The sequence below is a fragment of the Hyperolius riggenbachi genome, chromosome 7 (assembly GCF_040937935.1).
Source record: "Hyperolius riggenbachi isolate aHypRig1 chromosome 7, aHypRig1.pri, whole genome shotgun sequence".
NCBI classification, from domain to species: Eukaryota; Metazoa; Chordata; class Amphibia; order Anura; family Hyperoliidae; genus Hyperolius; species Hyperolius riggenbachi.
In genome coordinates this window covers 299,152,527-299,171,376 of record NC_090652.1, presented here as the reverse complement: position 1 = coordinate 299,171,376, position 18,850 = coordinate 299,152,527, and the positions used below count along the sequence as shown (strand labels likewise).

At 47.9% G+C, this 18,850-nt stretch overlaps 1 protein-coding gene across 1 annotated transcript in view; it reads right to left on the bottom strand.

Annotated features, from left to right (window-relative positions):
* LOC137525167 (sterol 26-hydroxylase, mitochondrial-like) overlaps positions 1 to 14,041 on the bottom strand; it is a 44,803-nt gene extending 30,762 nt beyond the window's left edge. Inside the window, exon 1 of the mRNA XM_068246044.1 lies at positions 13,744 to 14,041. Within this exon, the coding sequence (XP_068102145.1) occupies positions 13,744 to 13,974 (231 nt within the window). The 5' untranslated portion in view covers positions 13,975 to 14,041. The remainder of the gene's footprint in view (positions 1 to 13,743) is intronic.
* Positions 14,042 to 18,850: the final 4,809 nt, after the last annotated feature.

Sequence of the window (18,850 nt, the reverse complement as noted above, 5' to 3'; positions counted from 1 at the left end):
TTTCCTTTTAAAGTTCAAGACTTAGATAAGTGGATGTAATGTCCAAAAATAGACGCATCTCTAGCTAAATATTCGAAACAATCGGATCTGTCTTATGAGGACGCAGGGGCACTACGGGACCCCATGGATAAGAAAGTTGAATTATTAATAAAAAGAGCTTGGGAGGCAGCTGCTTTTGGGTTTAAATCAAATCTGTCAGCAACATGTATTAGTAGAAACTTAAAGATATGGATGGAAAATTTAATGGAAAAAATAGTGGCAGGTGAACCCCTAGCCTCCTACTCGGCATCAATTCCAGTGGTAATTAAAGCAATTGCCTTCCTAGCAGATGCTACTGCGGAGTCAATCAGAATCACAGCATGCACCACGGCGTTGTTAAAGAGAACCCGAGGTGGGTTTGAAGAATATTATCTGCATACAGAGGCTGGATCTGCCTATACAGCCCAGCCTCTTTTGCTATCCTAAACCCCCCTAAGGTCCCCCTGCACTCTGCAATCCCTCATAAATCACAGCCATGCTGCTGACAAACAGCTTGTCAGAGCTGGCTGTGTTTATCTCTATAGTGTCAGTCTGCTGCTCTCCCCGCCTCTTGCAGAACTCCAGTCCTCGCCTGCATCCCTTCCCTCCCTGCTGATTGGAGAGAAGGGAAGGGGGCAGGGACCGGAGCTATGCAGGAGGCGGGGGAGCAGCTGAGACTACAGATGTAAACACAGCCTCACAGCATGGCTGTGATTTATGAGGGATTGCAGAGTGCAGGGGGACCTTAGGGGGGGTTGGGATAGCAACAGAGGCTGGGCTGTATAGGCAGATCCAGCCTCTGTATGCAGATAAAATTCTTTAAACACACCTCGGGTTCTCTTTAAATTCAGCTCGTAGTGCTCTATGGTTAAAAACGTGGGAGGGCAACCTAACATCTAAGAATAAATGATGTGCTCTACCCTTTGAAGGCGGACTTCTCTTTGGTTCAGAGTTGGAGAATATACTAAAGAGGTCAGCCGAAAGAGGAAATCAATTTCGTAACAAAAAGAAAAAATCCTTTTTCCAAGAAAGCCTTTGTGCATCCAAAAAGTGATAAAGAGCAGGGAAGAGGTGCAAGTTTTCAAAGAAAATGGTTTCCCAAGGGAAGAGGCAGGGGAGGCTTTGTACTTGGGAGACCAGAGATTACTAAATAAACCAAATGACTCAGAGGTGGAGGGAAAACTGAGTTTTTTTTCTGGAGGAATGGGAAAAGACAAACCCAGATATTTTTGTGTTGAACATTACAAGGGAAGGTTACCGCCTAGAGTTTTTAGTTTTTCCTCCGGACAGGTTTTTTTCTCAATCCTCTCCCGAAAGGCTTACAGATGGCATTAGGAATGAAAGCAAGAACTTCTTCTTTTTTGTCAATGAAAGTAATAAAACCAGTGCCAGAGACAGAAAGGAACCGGGGGTTCTATTCTCATGTATTCCTAATAAAGAAGCCAACAGGCAAATTTCGTTTCATTTTGAATTTAAAAAGACTAAATCCATTCCTGAAGTACAAAAAAATTCAGAATGGAGAGTATTTATTCAGTACGCCAATTACTGAACAAGGGGGATTTTTTTGTGAATCTAGACTTGCAGGATGCCTACCTGCATGTACCAATCTGGGAAAAGCATCAGAAGTATTTAAGGTTCGCGATAAAAACAGAATCGCACACATTTCACTACCAGTTTGTGGCCCTTCCCTTTGGAATAGCATCCGCTCCCAGGGTGTTCATAAAGGTGATCGCAGAGATCATGAAGCCTTTAAAGTGAACCTAAAGGCAAAAAAAAATGAGATTAACTCACCTGGGGCTTCCCTCAGCCCCCTGCAGACAATCGGTGCCCTCGCAGCTCCGCTCCCTCCTGGCCGCAATAGCAGCATAGGGGGCGATATACAGGCTGGGAACGCGAAGAATCACTCGCGTTCCCATGCCTGTCGGCCGGTGACGGCGAAACCGGAAGTCGTCGCCGGCGGGTCCTGGGCCATCGGAGCGGGGCTGCGAGGGCACCGATCGGCTGCAGGGGGCTGAGGGAAGCCCCATATGAGTTAATCTCATTTTTTTTTTGCCTTTAGGTTATCTTTAAGACTGCAGGGCATATCGATCATACCATACTTAGACGACATATTGATACATGCACAATTGAGAGAAAGGATAGAGACACACAAACGAATAGTAATGCAGATGTTTTCAAGGCTGGGTTGGATCATCAATTTCCAGAAATCAAACTTGGTTCCAGCCCAGGAGGCAGGGGCGTAGCAATAGGGGTTGCAGAGGTAGCGGCCGCATCGGGGCCCTTGGGCCAGAGGGGCCCCGAAGGGCCCACCTTCAACTACAGTATTAGCCCTCTATTGGTCCTGTGCTCATAATAATCACTTCTATAGATACTATGAATAGTAGTAATCATTAAAAAACTGTTCCCCATCCCCTTCTTTCACCTCTGACACTGTAGTTGCCATTGGCAAATTTTGGTGCGTTGTATCAATTGCTACGTATAGAGTGCTAGGGGGGCCCCATTGTAAAATTTGCATCAGGGCACACAGTTTCTTAGCTACGCCACTGCCAGGAGGTAACCTTTCTTGGATACCAAATAGATTCAAACCAGACAAAAAATGTTCTACCCGAAGAAAAAAAGCAGATACTAAGGGAGGCTGTAGTACAGTTAGGGTGCCAGCCAAAAGTAACAATAAGAGAGTTAATGAGAGTGGTAGGGTTAATGACCTCATCGATCCCAGCTATTACATGGGCTCAGCTTCAAAGCAGGAGGCTGCAAAACTTTCTTCTAGACATTTGGGACAAGTTGCCAAAAACTCTAGACACCCACATAAGAATTCCAGAGGAGGTGAAGAACTCATTTGCATGGTGGGTGGAGGAAAATCTGTCAAAGGGCAGAAGATGGGCTCAACAGGAGGTAGTGACAATCTTGACAGATGCAAGCAGCAGCGGATGGGGGGCAGTTTGCAGGGAGTCTCACCTACAAGGTCGATGGGACAGGAACGATCAACAGCAGTCATCGAATGCAAAAGAATTAAAAGCAGTAGGGCTAGCGCTGAAGGGCTTTCTGAGTCAGATAAAGGGCAGAGATGTATTGTAGCAGTAAGGTGGATAAAACCAGAGATAGACCTGTTTTCCAGCCCAGACAACAAGAAACTGGAAATATTCATTTCCCTTCACAGAAACGGTCAGGCAACAGCAGTAGATGCCCTGTCTCAACTTTGTACCAACTTTGTACCGTAGTACAGACTCTATTAAAAAATGCAGAAAGCCGGTTACCTGAAAGATTTATGGGAAAGTATGGAAGGTGTATTTGTCCTGGTGCACAAGAGAGAACAGGCACAGGCACAGTATCGCAGATATTTTAGATTTTTTTTCAAAAAGGAGTAGAGATGGGGTTGGCACTGAGCACACTGAGAGTACAATGCACCGTCTTGTCACTATATCTGGATAGACCTTTGGCGAAGGAAACTTTCATTAAAAAAATTGACAGCAGTGGAAAGGTCGGCTCCTATCAAAACAAAGATAGTTCCTCAATGGGATTTACCATTAGTGTTACAGATGTTGATGAAGTCAACTTATGAACCTTTACAGGAGCTAGACATCGGAAGACTCACGTTAAAAACGCTATTTTTAATAGCGATAACGTCAGCAAAAAGAGTAAGCGACATACAAGGTTTATCCATTAGGGACCCCTTTCTCACAATTTTCCCAGATAAAATTGTACTTACTCCAGATCCTAACTACCTGCCAAAGGTAGTGACGAAGTTTCACCAAACTCAATAGGCAGGGGCGTAGCAATAGGGGGTGCAGAGGTAGCGACCGCATCGGGGCCCTTGGGCCAGAGGGGCCCCGAAGGGGACTCCCTCAACTCCAGTATTAGCTCTCTATTGGTCCTGTGCTCATAATAATCACTTCTATAGATACTTTGAATAGTGGTAATCATTAACAAACTGTTCCCCATCCCCTTCTTGCACCTCTGACACTGTAGTTACCATTGGCAGGTTTTGGTGCGCCGTATCAATTATTATGTATAGAGTGCTTGGCGGGCCCCATTGTAAAACTAGCATCGGGGCCCACAGCTCCTTAGCTACGCCACTGTCAATAGGAGATAATACCCTCCTTCTGTCATAGCGCGTCAAACGACAAGGAAAAACAATATATCCTGGACGTGAAAAGAACAATGATACAATACCTAACCTTAACAAGACAAAGAAGTTTAGGCGATCAAATAGACTGTTTGTAACTTATTCAGGTCCAAACAAAGGGCTCCAAGCTTCAAAATCAACATTGGCTAGGTGGATTAAGAAAGTGATAAGTGAAGCCTATCAGTTGAATAGCAAAGTAGTACCTAAAGGTGGCCATACACTGGTCGATTTGCCATCAGATTCGACCAACAGATAGACCCCTCTCTGATCGAATCTGATCAGAGAGGGATCGTATGGCTGCCTTTACAGCAAACAGATTGTGAACCGATTTCAGCCTGAAACCGTTCACAATCTGTGGTGGTGGTGCTGCTGCTTCTGCCCCCGTCCGCCCGCATACATTACCTGCTCCGCCGGCGCGACTGCCCCCGGTCACCGCTACTCCGTCTCCGTGCTGGTCTGGTCTCCGGGTCCGGCATGCTTCACTTCTTCCTGCCCGGCAGGAAGTTTAAACAGTAGAGCGCCCTCTACTGTTTAAACTTCCTGCCGGGCAGGAAGAAGTGAAGCATGCCGGAGACTAAACCAGACCAGCGCGGAGACGGAGCAGTGGTGTCCAGGGGCAGTCGCGCCGGTGGAGCAGGTAACGTATTGCCGCTCTATTGCTTCGGTCGTCGGGCACTCGAACGCCGCTAGCGACGCGCTCCCTACCCGCGGGCGATCGACGGTAATTTTCCGCACGGAGCGATCAACGGGATCGGACGAAATAGATCGAAATTTAGCGCGTAGCGGGAACGATGTGACAGCAGATTCGATCCCAGTGATCGAATCTGCTGTTGATCGGCGGGGAATCGGCCTAGTGTATGGGCAGCTTAAGACTTTAACAGCACATTCTTCAAGGGCAATGGCTACCTCCTGGGCAGAAAAGGCAGGAGCTTCATTGCGCAAATATGTCAGGCAGCCACTTGGAAGACACCGACAACCTTCATGAAACATTATAGAGTGGATTTCTTGTCGGTTCAGGAAGCTGGCCATACCCTAGGCCTATCTGCTGTTAAATCGTTAACGTTAACGCTAAATTTCGATCTATTTCGTCCCGAAATTGATCGGTCCCGTCGATCGCTCCGTGCGGGAAATTACCGTCGATCGCCCGCGGGTAGGGAACGCGTCGCTAGCGGAGTTCGAGTGCCCGACACAATACAGCTGCAATACATCACCTGCTCCGCCCGCGCGTATCCCCCCAGTCACCGCTGCTCCTTCTCCGCGCTGGGCTCCGGATCCAGCAGGCTTCACTTCTTCCTGTCCCGGCAGGAAGTTTAAACAGTAGAGGGTGCTCTACTGTTTAAACTTCCCCCAGACAGGGAGACGTGAAGCCTGCCGGACCCTGAGACCAGACCAAAGCGGAAAGGAAGACAGCGGAGACCGGGGGGAGTCGCGCCGGCCGGAGCAGGTAATGTATGCAGGGGAGGGCGGGGGGGGGGGGAGTGGCGGCAGAACCATCACCACAGATTGTGATCGGTTTCAGGCTGAAATCGATTCACAATCTGTTTGCAGTAAAGGCAGCCATACGATCCCTCTCTGATCAGATTCGATCAGAGAGGGATGTATCTGTTGGTCGAATCTGATGGAAAAATCGACCAGTGTATGGCTACCTTTATTCAGGTCCAAACAAAGGGCTCCAAGCTTCAAAATCAAAAATTGGCTAGATGGATTAAGAAAGTGATAATTGAAGCCTATCAGTTGAATAGCAAAGTAGTACCTAAGACTTTAACAGCACATTCTTCAAGGGCAATGGCTACCTCCTGGGCAGAAAAGGCAGGAGCTTCATTGCAGCAAATATGTCAGGCAACCACTTGGAAGACACTGACAACCTTCATGAAACATTATAGAGTGGATATCTTGTCGGGTCAGGATATGGCATTCAGGCGCAAGGTTTTGCAGGCAGCAGTCCCTCCCTGATGGGAGTATAAGATTACTTGCCTGTCTCTCCTTTTCCAGCCGTACAATGGATTGGTTAGAGAAAGTCCAGTTTAGACTCACCGGTAATGGTGTTTCTACCCATTCAATTGTACGGCGTACATCATCCCGCCCTGTCCTTTACTCCTTTATTCTTTCTTCTGCCTTGTCACACGTTGGTGTGGGAGAAGCTAGTTAGCGGTCAGGCACAACTGGGTTTTCTTGGTGGCTGTTTTTACTTTCAAAATATACTGCGGCAGGAGGGGCAGGGTGGGGGCTTTTAATGCTTCTTGCTAATTGTGTTTCCCCAGGAGGAGGAGCCTGGAGTCTCTCCTTTTCCAGCCGTACAATGGACTGGTTAGAAACACCATTACCGGTGAGTCTAAACTGGACTTCAAGGTTGGTTTCACAGTGGGAAGTTAAAGTCCCACATTACAGCAGCCAGTAACGCAGCCTAACTCACAGCACTGTAAAATCAATGTGCTGTTCACAGGGCCCACGTTGCGTTACTCTGTAACGCAGCACGTTTAAACAAAGTGCTGCATGCTGTACATTATACTGGGCTAAGCCACGTTAGACTGTTTGCACATGCTCAGTAATGTTGGAGGAGGAGGTCTCCCCTCCTCTGCGGCCAGCTAATTAATATTCACTGCACTGTGGTGACTGGTGGTAGGACTCCTAGTGTTGTCCGGATCATGAACGAATTTGATCCGGATCTTTTTTGTGAGTCGAATCATCCGGATCATCACAATGAAAGATTCGGTTCACAGTGGATGTCTGTCTGGAAGAAACAGGAACATACAGAATGTACAGTGCAGGGAAAGTCCTGTCCTGCTAGTCATTTCACCCCCAGTCTGCTTCCCTAGTAAAATGATTCGGTTCAAAGATCCGGATCTTTTCAATGATCCGATTCAAATGATCCGAATCCTTAAAAAGTTCCGGACTTCCTATCACTATCCTGGAGCTGCTGCTTTGAGAGCTGCATAACGCAGCTCAATCTGACGTCCAACTTCAACACCACCATGCGTTGCGTTAAGGGCACTTTATGCGACCATAACGTCCCTTAAAACGCAACGTCTTGGTGGGAAAGTAACCTTTAGAGAAGAGAGGAAGTCCTGAGTTCAGGTCCGCTTTAACATCAATAGAACTTTCACCCAGAGCCCAGCCCTTCTGTTATCTCAAAAGATAACTATCATGGTAAACAGATTCTCTAGTTACTTGCTAACACATCAGCCCAATGGCCACCATAAGTACAGTACAAATGTTCAGTATGAAGGATCAGTAAATGACTGACTAGTGAGGGAGGGAGGTTTGTAAAACAGGGTTTTTAGGCTACAGTTTTAAGCCGCATCTACACACGTAGATGCGACCGCGATGCTCCTTATCAATCGAGCCGCTGATGCGGCTTGATTGATAAGATCCGACAGGACGGATCTCCGCACCGCCGATTCCCTGCTCGATCCCCGCGAGGGGACAATGGCAGGGAATCGAGCGGCAGATAAGCGGCGCGGCGCGGGGACGAGCGGGAATCGAGCGGGGATGCGGCGGGCACTCGGAAGAGGCGATCCGGTGGCTAATCGAGCCGCCGGATCGCCACAATCTCTCCCCGTGTAGACGGGGCTATAGGCCTGTTGCCATATGCAGGCATTCTTATAGAGACACTGTAACATCAAAAAGTTCCCCTGGGGGGTACTCACCTCGAGAAGGGGAAGCCTCAGGGTCCCAATGAGGCTTCCCACGCCGTCCTCCGTCCCTCAGGGGTCTCGCTGCAGCCCTCCGAACAGCGGCCTGACAGAACCGGCAGCTTGTTCAATATTTACTTTTCCCTGGCTCCAGCGGGGGCGCTGTTGCGGCTTTCGGCTCCGAAGTAGACGGAAATACCTGATCTCAGTCGGGTCCGCTCTAGCGATAGGGTATTTCCGCCTATTTTGGAGCAGAGAGCCGCCACAGCGCCTGCGCAGGAGCCGGGAAGGTAAATAGTTACATCGCCGCTGTTCGGAGGGCTGCAGCGAGACCCCCGAGGGACGGAGGATGGCTTGGGAAGCCTTATTGGGACCCTGAGGCTACCCCCTCCCGAGGTGAGTACCCCACAGGGGAACTTTTTGATGTTACAGGTTTTCTTTAAGCAATGCCACCTTCCCCACCCTATGGATATGAGTTAGTTGGGCAATTTACTCTTGCAACCAACACTGCACATAGTCCATAGACACTGAGACAAAGTCAGAGGGTGGAGGAACACAAAAAAGTTAATGGTGAATACATGAAGTACCACCAGGGCCCCCTCTGCTCCAGGGCTCCATAGCAGCTGCTATGGTTTTGTGGCACCTGTCTCCTGCATGTACATCTGAGTGGTAGGTTTTACCAGCCCAGCGTTAAAGGGAAACTGAAGTGAGTGATATGGTGGCTGCCATATTTATATACTTTTAAACAATACCAGTTGCCTGGCAGTCCTGCTGATCTATTTGGCTAGAATAGTGTTTGAATCACACCATAAACAAGCATGCAGGTGCAGCTAATCTTGTCAGATCTGACAATAATGTCAGAAACACCTGATCTGCTGCACGCTTGTTCAGGGGCTATGGCTTAAAGTATTAGAGGCAGGGGATCAGCAGGACAGCCAGGTAACTGGTATTGCTTAAAAGTAAATAAATATGGTAGCCTCCACATCTCTCACACTTCAGTTGCCCTTTAACATGTGCAGTGTTTTGCGCCCATTTCCTCAGGGGTGCAGCTAAGGTTTTGGTGGCCCCAAGCAGTCCATAACTTGAGGCCCCCATCCACAAAAGAAGCTTCTAAAAAATGGATAGCCACACCTCAAAATGGCAAAGAACGGGTGTGGCCAAAACATGATGTGGGTGGAGCCAAATACTAGCAGTTTCTAGGCTAAATTGCACCCAGGACGAGACGTAAAATGCGCCCCCAACGTGGAGACAGGTATAGGTGCCCGCAGTATAGGTAGCCAGCTATAGGTCCCACCCCAGTATAGGTAGCCCATATAGTTGCCCCCATAAAGGTTAGATAGGTAGGTGCCTCCAATATAGGTAGCCAGTATATTTGCCCCACTATAGATTAGATAGGTATATGCCCTCAGTATAGGTTAGATAGGTATATGCCCCCAGTATAGGTTAGATAGGTATATCCCCCAGTATAGCTTAGATAGGTATATGCCCCCAGTATAGCTTAGATAGGTATATGCCCCCAGTATAGCTTAGATAGGTATATGCCCCCAGTATAGCTTAGATAGGTATATGCCCCCAGTATAGCTTAGATAGGTATATGCCCCCAGTATAGGTTAGATAAGTATATGTCCACAGTATAGGTTAGATAGGAATATGCCCCCAGTATGTGCGTAGTGGTGGGAGGGAGTGGGCAGAGTGAAGTTTCCACTTACCTGCCTGGATCCTGCATACAGCTTCTATCTTCAGCCTCTCCCGGTGCGCGTCGCATCGGTAAGAGCTCCCCCTGTGATGACATGCGGTTACGTCATCACAGTGGGCGCTGTTACCATAGCGACAGACGCTGGGACAGGAAGTAGATAGAAGCTGGCAGGATCAAGGAAGTTAAGTGGGAAATTCTCTCTCCCCGCCGCTCTGCCTGGTGCCCGCACGCCCACTGCCAGCAGCAGAGCGAGGCCCCCCGCAGTGTGAGGCCCCAAGCGGGGGCTTGGCTAGCTTATATGCTGGCGGCTCCCCTGCATTTCCTGCCAGTAAAGCTGAGTGGGAGGATTTGCCAGACCAGTGTTTGGCACGGGCAGTGGATTGGAACCTGTCTTTCGGTATACATGAGCAGGAGGTAGCTGGATGTTAGACCATACCTCCCAACTTTTTGAGAGGTGAAAGAGGGACACTTAAGCCACTCCCCTAACCATGCCCCACCACACCCCTAGTCATGCATACCATAAAGATTTTATAAGAAAAATATGTTGTCTCATCATTCAAACCGCACTGCTCCTTCATCATTAGTATTCTTTCATATTAACATTTGAAAATAAGAAATATATATTAATATAAAGGATGGAAATAAAGTTTAGAGTCTTTTAAACACATTTTTCAGTAGAAAAATACATTTACTCAGATCTGTACATCAGTCCTGAAAGAGGGACAAATGAGAAAAAAAGAGGGACAGAGTGATTGGGTTCTCAAAGAGGGGCCATCCCTCCAAAAAAGGGAGACTTGGGAGCTATGGTTACACATGACATGTGCTTGTCACCAGTTGCGCACTAGCCACACCCCCTGGCAATCCCTGACACACAGGTGCAGGGCCACCTTTAGAAATTTTGGGGCCCCTCACACATCATCAGGCCTGGGCAACCCCCCCTCCCTGGGCCCACGTACTGGTTGCTGTGCCCACCCACTAGCCACCCCTCCCTCCCCTTGTCCGTGCACAAAGGGCGCTGCGGCGAAAAATGTGCATGGCTCCGACACTGAAGTAAGCGGCATGCACAGCGTGATGTGGCAAAAGTGGGCGTGCCTTAGCATGTTGTGGGTGGAGCCAAATTCTAGCAAAATACAGGTAGTTCCTGGTTAACAAATGAGATAGGTCCTTGCAGGTCCGTTCTTATGCTTTATCCGTTCTCTTTTGTCCTCCTCTTTTCTCCCTGTGCCTGTTTTTGTCCCCCTCTGTCTCACCTCAGTTTGTGCCTCTTTTGTGTCCCTCTCTGTGACCTCATGTTCCAGTCTCTTCTCTTTTCTCCCTGTGCCTCTTTTGCCCACTTCTGTTCCCCTTTGTGCCACCTCTTGTCCCCTGGTTAGTGAGACACAGGCCCGCAGTCAGCACATGTGGCTCTTTGGAGAGGCCCAGGGCCCTCAGAAGCCCTGGGCCCCTCACTGCAGTGTCAGTTGTCCCCCCCCCCCCGATGGCTGCCCTGCTAGGTGGCTACAAACACCCCCCATTTGGCTGCATTACACAATGACTGGCGCTAGTCTACTTTAGGGGACCCACCGCAAATCCCCATACAGAATTTGAGCTGTGCTGAAAACGGAAAGAATTTCCGCTTTCAGCTCGTTGAAAACCCTACAAGTCATATATCTATGGAAAGCTGAGACTCTGCTCTAACAAATGATGCCACTTTCGGTGAGCAAAAGTTGAAACTCACCACGTAGGAGGCGCCGAACGGCCGCAATCACGGCTCTGTCGGCCATCTTAGTTCTGTGCTGCTGATATTTTTCTCCCTCCTCATTGGAGGGATTGTTAGCTGGGGGCGTGGCAGAATTTTTTTTTTCCTTTAAGCCGGAGATTTGGCGAGTGGGTCAGTGACATATGATAGTTCCCCGGGACCGGGTATACCCCACCAGACAACATCATCATCATCATCACCCGTGACCCTTCCTTGGACCAGAACATCACGGGATCCGGCGTGCCAGGAGGGCACCTCTGTCAGCCAGCAACATGGTGTCGTGGATCATCTCAAAGGCCGTGGTGTAAGCTGTCCTCACTGATCACTATAGCTGCCAGCTGCTGGGGTGGTGAAGGGTTAACCTCACCTGTGTTTACAAACAACAATACAGCTGTGTGTATGTGTGTAGATGGCCAACGGAGCCGCGATCATGGCCGTTTGGCGCCTCTTACGCGGTGAGCTTCAGGTTTTGCTCACCAAATGTGGCATCCTTCGTGAGCAGAGTCTCAGCTTTCCATAGATACATGACTTGTAGGGTTTTCAACGAGCTGAAAGCGGAAATTCTTTCCGTTTTCAGCACAGCTCAAATTCTCTATGGGGATTTGCGGTGGGTCCCCTAAAGTAGACTAGCGCCCAATGACTGGCTGACGATCATTACCCACCAGATCGCCAACTGAACCAGCCAGCACACAGTTTAACTGTCCTTTTGAAAATGCCTCATTTAGGGTGTCCACACACCATACAATTTTTTAAATATCTTTTCAATTCAAGAACTTCAATCAATTTTTCTGACTTATTGTAACATTTCAACAATATAACCAATGTACAACATACAGTATGTTCAATTTTTCCCCAATTATGAATAACACAATTGAAAATTCATAAAAAATTGATTGGGTCTGTACATCAAGTAATTGACAACCTACAACACACCATTCAATTTTCATAAAAATTAACCAGAAATATCCAACACTCCCGATCTTCTTTGATCAAATAAAAATGGGAAATTCGATCAGAATTCTCAAACGAATGAAAAACAAAAAAAACGTTGTTTTTTTTTTTTTTGGACAACCGATCATATTTATCAAATTGGTGTAAAGTTTTATTGTATGGTGTGTGGCCACTTTAAGGCTAGGTTCACAGTAGGACGTTGCAGTGCTGTGTTATAAAGTCTTATAATGCAGCTTACCGCACTGCAGTGCTAATCCTATGGGGTGTTCACAGTGTGACGTTAGCATTGCATTGTAACGTGTAGCGTTATGGTGACACACTACTGCAGTGCATTACCTCTAAACGCACACGTTACCAGATACAGGGAAGCATACTTTTCATTGCCTGTATGCTTTACTCTAATGTGAGTTACCACCTTTTTTGTTTTATTGTAATGTTGTATTGTTACTCTACAATGCAACGTCCCACTGTGAAATTAGCGTAAAGAGGAACTCCACTGAAAATAAAGTAATGAAAAAAAGTACTTAATTTTTACAATAATTATGTATAAATTATTTAGTCAGTGTTTGCCCATTGTAACATCTTTCCTTTCCCTGATTTACATTCAGACATTTATCACATGGTGACATCTTTAAAGAGAACCCGCGGTGGGTTTGAAGAATGTTATCTGCATACAGAGGCTGGATTTGCCTATACAGCCCAGCCTCTGTTGTTACCCCAAACCCCCCTAAGGTCCCCCTGCACTTTGCAATCCCTCATAAATCACAGCCACGCTGCTGACAAACAGCTTGTCAGAGCTGGCTGTGTTTATCTCTATAGTGTCAGTCTGCTGCTCTCCCCGCCTCCTTCAGAACTTCGGTCCCCGCCTGCGTCCCTTCCCTCCCCGCTGATTGGAGGGAAGGGACCGGGGCAGGGACCGGAGCTATGCAGGAGGTGGGGGAGCAGCCGAGACTGACACTACAGATGTAAACACAGCCTCACAGCACGGCTGTGATCTGTGTCTGATTGCAGAGTGCAGGGGGACATTAGGGGGGTTTGGAATAGCAACAGAGGCTGGGCTGTATAGGCAGATCCAGCCTCTGTATGCAGATAACATTCTTTAAACACACCTCGGGTTCTCTTTAATGCTGGCAGATTATGTCAGAGGAAGGACATGCTTGCTTTTTTGGCAGTTGGAAACAGCTGTTATTTCCCACCATGCAGCAAGGCTCCCACAGTGTGATGTCAGGATCATGGCCATGACATCACACTGTGGGAGGGGTTTCACCACAAAATCAGCCATACAGAGCCCCCTGATGATCCTTTTGAGAAAAGGTAAATATTTCTCATGGGAAAGGGGGTATCAGCTACTGATTGGGATGAAGTTAAATCCTTGGTTACGGTTTCTCTTTAAGGCTTGGTTTACACAATTATCTGTGCATTTCCGGTCAAGTCCAGTCATGTCAGTTTCACATCTGTTTTACCTGACAGGATTGGTACTGCACATCTTTTGTGTGTAAACACCCCTAAATCTGTCAGTCTTTGACTTTTTACATCCTCTCCGTGCTCCAAACTTGATCATTCGCCTCTGCAGCTCTCTTACCTCCAACTCATGGGAACGGAAGAGATACCCTCTCACGAAAAACCAGTAGAGTAACTCCAGCTGGCTGGGTCCAGGAAGATCATCAATAGTCTTCAGCCTCGTTTTCTCTGCCACTTGGGCCCCCGACACCCCCATGGAGGACAAGGGCCTCACGTCTCTCAGTCGGCCTGCTGCTGGCGACTGGATCCAAAAGCGTACAGCTCTGCCCAGCCTGGGCAGCAGTGAGGCCATCCTGCAGGGATCCTGGTACTTCTCTACCTTCTGAGAGACAGAGCGTCACTCCGCCAGGCCGGATCCCACCTGTACAACAGCCAAAAAACACAGATAAGCTAGTTGCAGAATAAATCTTCAACCATAGACCTGCTCACGACACAAAGTCCATGCAGCAATCATTGTTTGGATTGCAGTGTTCACCTGGCACACAAACAGTGTTCTATATCACACATCTAACCTGTCCTGACACGCTGGAGGCCGGACAGGGGAGGACACGATGCAAACTGAACCAAGCTTTTCTTACAAACTTTTAAAGGAAACATACATTTTTAAGAAAAATAAAATACATTAAAATCTATAGATATATTTATGTAGCGCTGACATCTTCTGCAGCACATTACAGAATACATAGTCCTGTCACTGACTGTCCTCAGAGGAGCTCACAATCTAACTTCTACCATAGTCATAGCTTAATGTCCTACCATATTATTATTATTATTATGTATTTATATAGCACAAACAAACAAGTCCAGCAGCACTGTATAGAGTACATAGTCATGTCACTGACTGTCCTCAGAGGAGCTCACAATCTAATCCTACTATAGTCATAGCCTAATGTCCCACCATATTATTATTATGTATTTATATAGCACTGACATCTTCTGCAGCACTATACAGAGTACATAGTCATGTCACTGACCGTCCTCAGAGGACCTCACAATCTAATCCTACCATAGTCATAGTCTAATGTCCTACCTGATTATTATTATGTATTTATATAGCACTGACATCTTCTGCAGCACTATACAGAGTACATAGTCATGTCACTGACTGTCCTCAGAGGAGCTCACAATCTAATCCTACTATAGTCATAGCCTAATGTCCCACCATATTATTATTATGTATTTATATAGCACTGACATCTTCTGCAGCACTATACAGAGTACATAGTCATGTCACTGACCGTCCTCAGAGGATCTCACAATCTAATCCTACCATAGTCATAGTCTAATGTCCTACCTGATTATTATTATTATGTATTTATATAGCACTGACATCTTCTGCAGCACTATACAGAGTACATAGTCATGTCACTGACTGTCCTCAGAGGAGCTCACAATCTAATCCTACCATAGTCATAGCTTAATGTCCTACCATATTATTATTATGTACTTATATAGCACAAACAAACACGTCCAGCAGCACTGTATAGAGTACATAGTCATATCACTGACTATCATCAGAGAAGCTCACAATCTAATTCCTACCATAGTCATAGCCTAATGTCCCACCATATTATTATGATTATGTATTTATATAGCACTGACATCTTCTGCAGCACTATACAGAGTACATAGTCATGTCACTGTCCTCAGAGGAGCTCACACTCTAATCCTACCATAGTCATAGCCTAATCTTCTACCATATTATTATGTATTTATATAGCACTGACACCTTCTGCAGCACTTTACAGAGTACATAGTCATGTCACTGACTATCCTCAGAGGAGCTCACACTCTAATCTTACCATAGTCATAGGGTGGATAATACTTTCTAGACAAGTGAATGGGTATTTGTACCAGGCAGGGATAACGGGAGTAGTAATGCCTGCAGGACTAGGGTAACAGACACCAGTGTGTGGAGGGTTAATGATAAATTGCTGAGAGTGTTTATAACATCAGGAATGTTGCCAAGCCAGCCGCTGCACAGAGCGGAGGGAAGAGAATGTGGGGCGGGGACCAGGCCAAATGACAAAGTGTGTGTGTGGGGGGAATTAAAGGACAACTGTAGTGAGAGGGATATGGAGGCTGCCATGTTTATTTCCTTTTTAGCAATACCAGATACCTGGCAGCCCTGCTGATCCTCTGCCTCTAATACTTTCAGTCATAGACCCTGAACAAGCATGCAGCAGATACAGATGTTTCTGACTGAAGTGTGACTGGATAAGCAACATGCTTGTTTTTGGTGTGGTTCAGACACTACTGCAGCCAAATAGATCTACAAGACGGCCAGGCAACTGGTGGTGTTCAAAAATAAATAAATATGACAGCCTCCATATACCTCTCACTACAGTTGTCCTTGACCTATAAGTATTACTGGAGGGCAGGGCACCAGGATTTGAATTTATGCCCCTAAGTGCTACCCATGGGTCAGTGCTACCATCTGCCCTCCTCTCTGACTCATAGGCAACAATCCGGGCCGGATTTACCATAAGGCAGTGTAGGCATGTGCCTACAGGCGCCTGATGATGAAAAGGAGGCTCACTCCCCTCCCCTACTGCTTCCCTCCCTCCTTACCTTTGGAAAGTCCCCAGCAGAACGTAAATGAGAGGTTACAATACTCGCCCTTCTCCAGGCATTCCACTGATGAGATCTCCTTTCAGTCACGGGCAGAGGGCCCAACCATCCCGATTTTGGGGGGCACTCCCGCTATCACGGTAAGAGCCCCCCAAGTAGAGATGTCGCGAACCTCCGGTTTTCGGTTCGCGAACCGGGTTCGCGAACTTCCGCAGAAGGTTCGGTTCGCGGAAAAATTCGCGAACCGCAATAGACTTCAATGGGGAGGCGAACTTTGAAAAATAGAAAAAATTATGCTGGCCACAAAAGTGATGGAAAAGATGTTTCAAGGGGTCTAACACCTGGAGGGGGGCATGTCGGAGTGGGATACATGCCAAAAGTCCCGGTGACAAATCTGGATGTGACGCAAAGCAGCGTTTTAAGGGCAGAAATCACATTGAATGCTAAATTGCAGGCCTAAAGTGCTTTCAAACATCTTGCATGTGTATACATCAATCAGGGAGTGTAATTAGAGTACTGCTTCACACTGGCACACCAAACTCACTGTGTAACGCACCGCACAGCGGACTGGGCATCGGCACCTCGGCCATCCACGTGGACCTCACTGCTGCTGTTCCCCAACATCTGGAAGGGTCACGGCCGGCCTCCCCGCAGGCATACTGCGGGTCACGTACCGCCCGGCAACCGCAACACCCCTCTTCCCTCCTCCAGGCTCCTCCATCGCCTGCTCACTAAAAGGGTAAGCCTGTTTCCTTTACACCTGCTGCCGCTCCCTGTCCCCTGTATCCGCTGAACAGGCCCAGCCAGCCAGCCCTGCATTGCCAGCTACAATTGGGGTGAGCAGGCTCCCTACATGTCCTGTACCGTACTTTTTCTGCCTACACTGGGGCATCAAGCATACTGACTGCGAGATCTGCGCTTAGTATTGAGCATATCGACTGTTTGGGACCATCCAACTGCTCTGTGGTACATGGATTGCGATTTAACTGCACTTGGGGCATATGGTCTGTTATCCAACAGCACGGTGGACTATGGACTGTTCTTTACCGCATCGTGGCACATGAACTGTTATTTAACTACGAAACTGCGCTGGGGCATTATGGTCTGTTATTTAACTGTATTTCGGCACTGTGGCATATAGTCGATTTTCCAACGGCATTGGGGCACATGGACTGTTATTTTATATTACTGCACCGTGGCATATGATCTGTTATTTTACTATGTAACTGCACTGTGGCATTATGGTCTGTTATTTAACTGTATTTTCGGCACTGTGGCATATAGTCTGTTAACCAACGGCATTGGGGCACATGGACTGTTATTTTACTGCACTGTGGCATATGGACTGTTATTTTACTATGTAACTGCACTGTGGCATTATGGTCTGTTATTTAACTGTATTTTCGGCACTGTGGCATATAGTCTGTTAACCAACGGCATTGGGGCACATGGACTGTTATTTTACTGCACTGTGGCATATGGACTGTTATTTTACTATGTAACTGCACTGTGGCTTTATGGACTGTTATCCAACTATATTTCTGCACTGCGGCATACGGACTGTTATTTACTGCACCGGGGCGTATAGGCTGTTAACCTGCATGGCTGCGGGATCTGCTATCTGCATTGGGGCATATCGTCTGGGCCGATCTTTCTGACCTTACCCATCCACTTGGCTATGCCACCCGCCAGCAGCCGATGGCTCTCCACCTCCACCAGCACCCGACGACCCAACGTCAACCGCCCGGGATCTGCTCCCCCCACTCCACAGACCAGTCGCATCACCCTCTCCAGAGCACAGCTCCTCCAGTGGGAAGCATATGGTTCCTCATTCCCTGAGGGCACGCGACTTCACGATTCGGTCTGGAGCCATGCCCAACTACTAATCTCTGCCTCTGCCCCAAGGTCCCATGGGGGACAGCGGCGTAGGGGCTGTCGCTCAGGTGCACTGGTGAGGCTAAGTAGGAAAGGCCTAAGGTCACCCATCCCCTCAATCCTCCTAGGAAACGTTTGCTCCCTGCCCAACAAGCTGGACGAACTGCTCCTCCTCTGCGACAGGAAGGAGTACAGCGCTAACACCCCGATATTTTGCTTCACAGAGACTTGGCTCCACAAGGATATCCCTGATGAGGCCCTACAACTCCCTGGCTTCAGCCTCATACGAGCTGACCGAGACACCGCTTTGTCTGGGAAAAAGAGAGGCGGCGGCATCTGTTTCTATATCAGCTCCGCATGGTGTCCCAACATCTCAGTACTAGCCAGGAAATGCTCCCCAGACCTTGAGCTCCTTCTTGTTAACTGCAGGCCAGTATACTCACCAAGGGAGTTCTCCTCCTTCGTCCTGGTTGGAGTGTACATCCCACCGGATGCCAATGTCAACTCTGCCCTGCTCGACCTGAGCGACTCCATTTCCCAGTGGGAGACGTCCCTCCCGGACTCTCTGTTCATAGTTGTGGGCGACTTCAATAGAGCCAACCTCCGCCACGAGCTTCCGCGCTATCAGCAGCATGTTGCCTGCCCCACGCGAGACTCGGCCACACTCGACCACTGCTACACCATACTGAAAGATGCATTCAAAGCGGTTTCAGGGGCTGCGC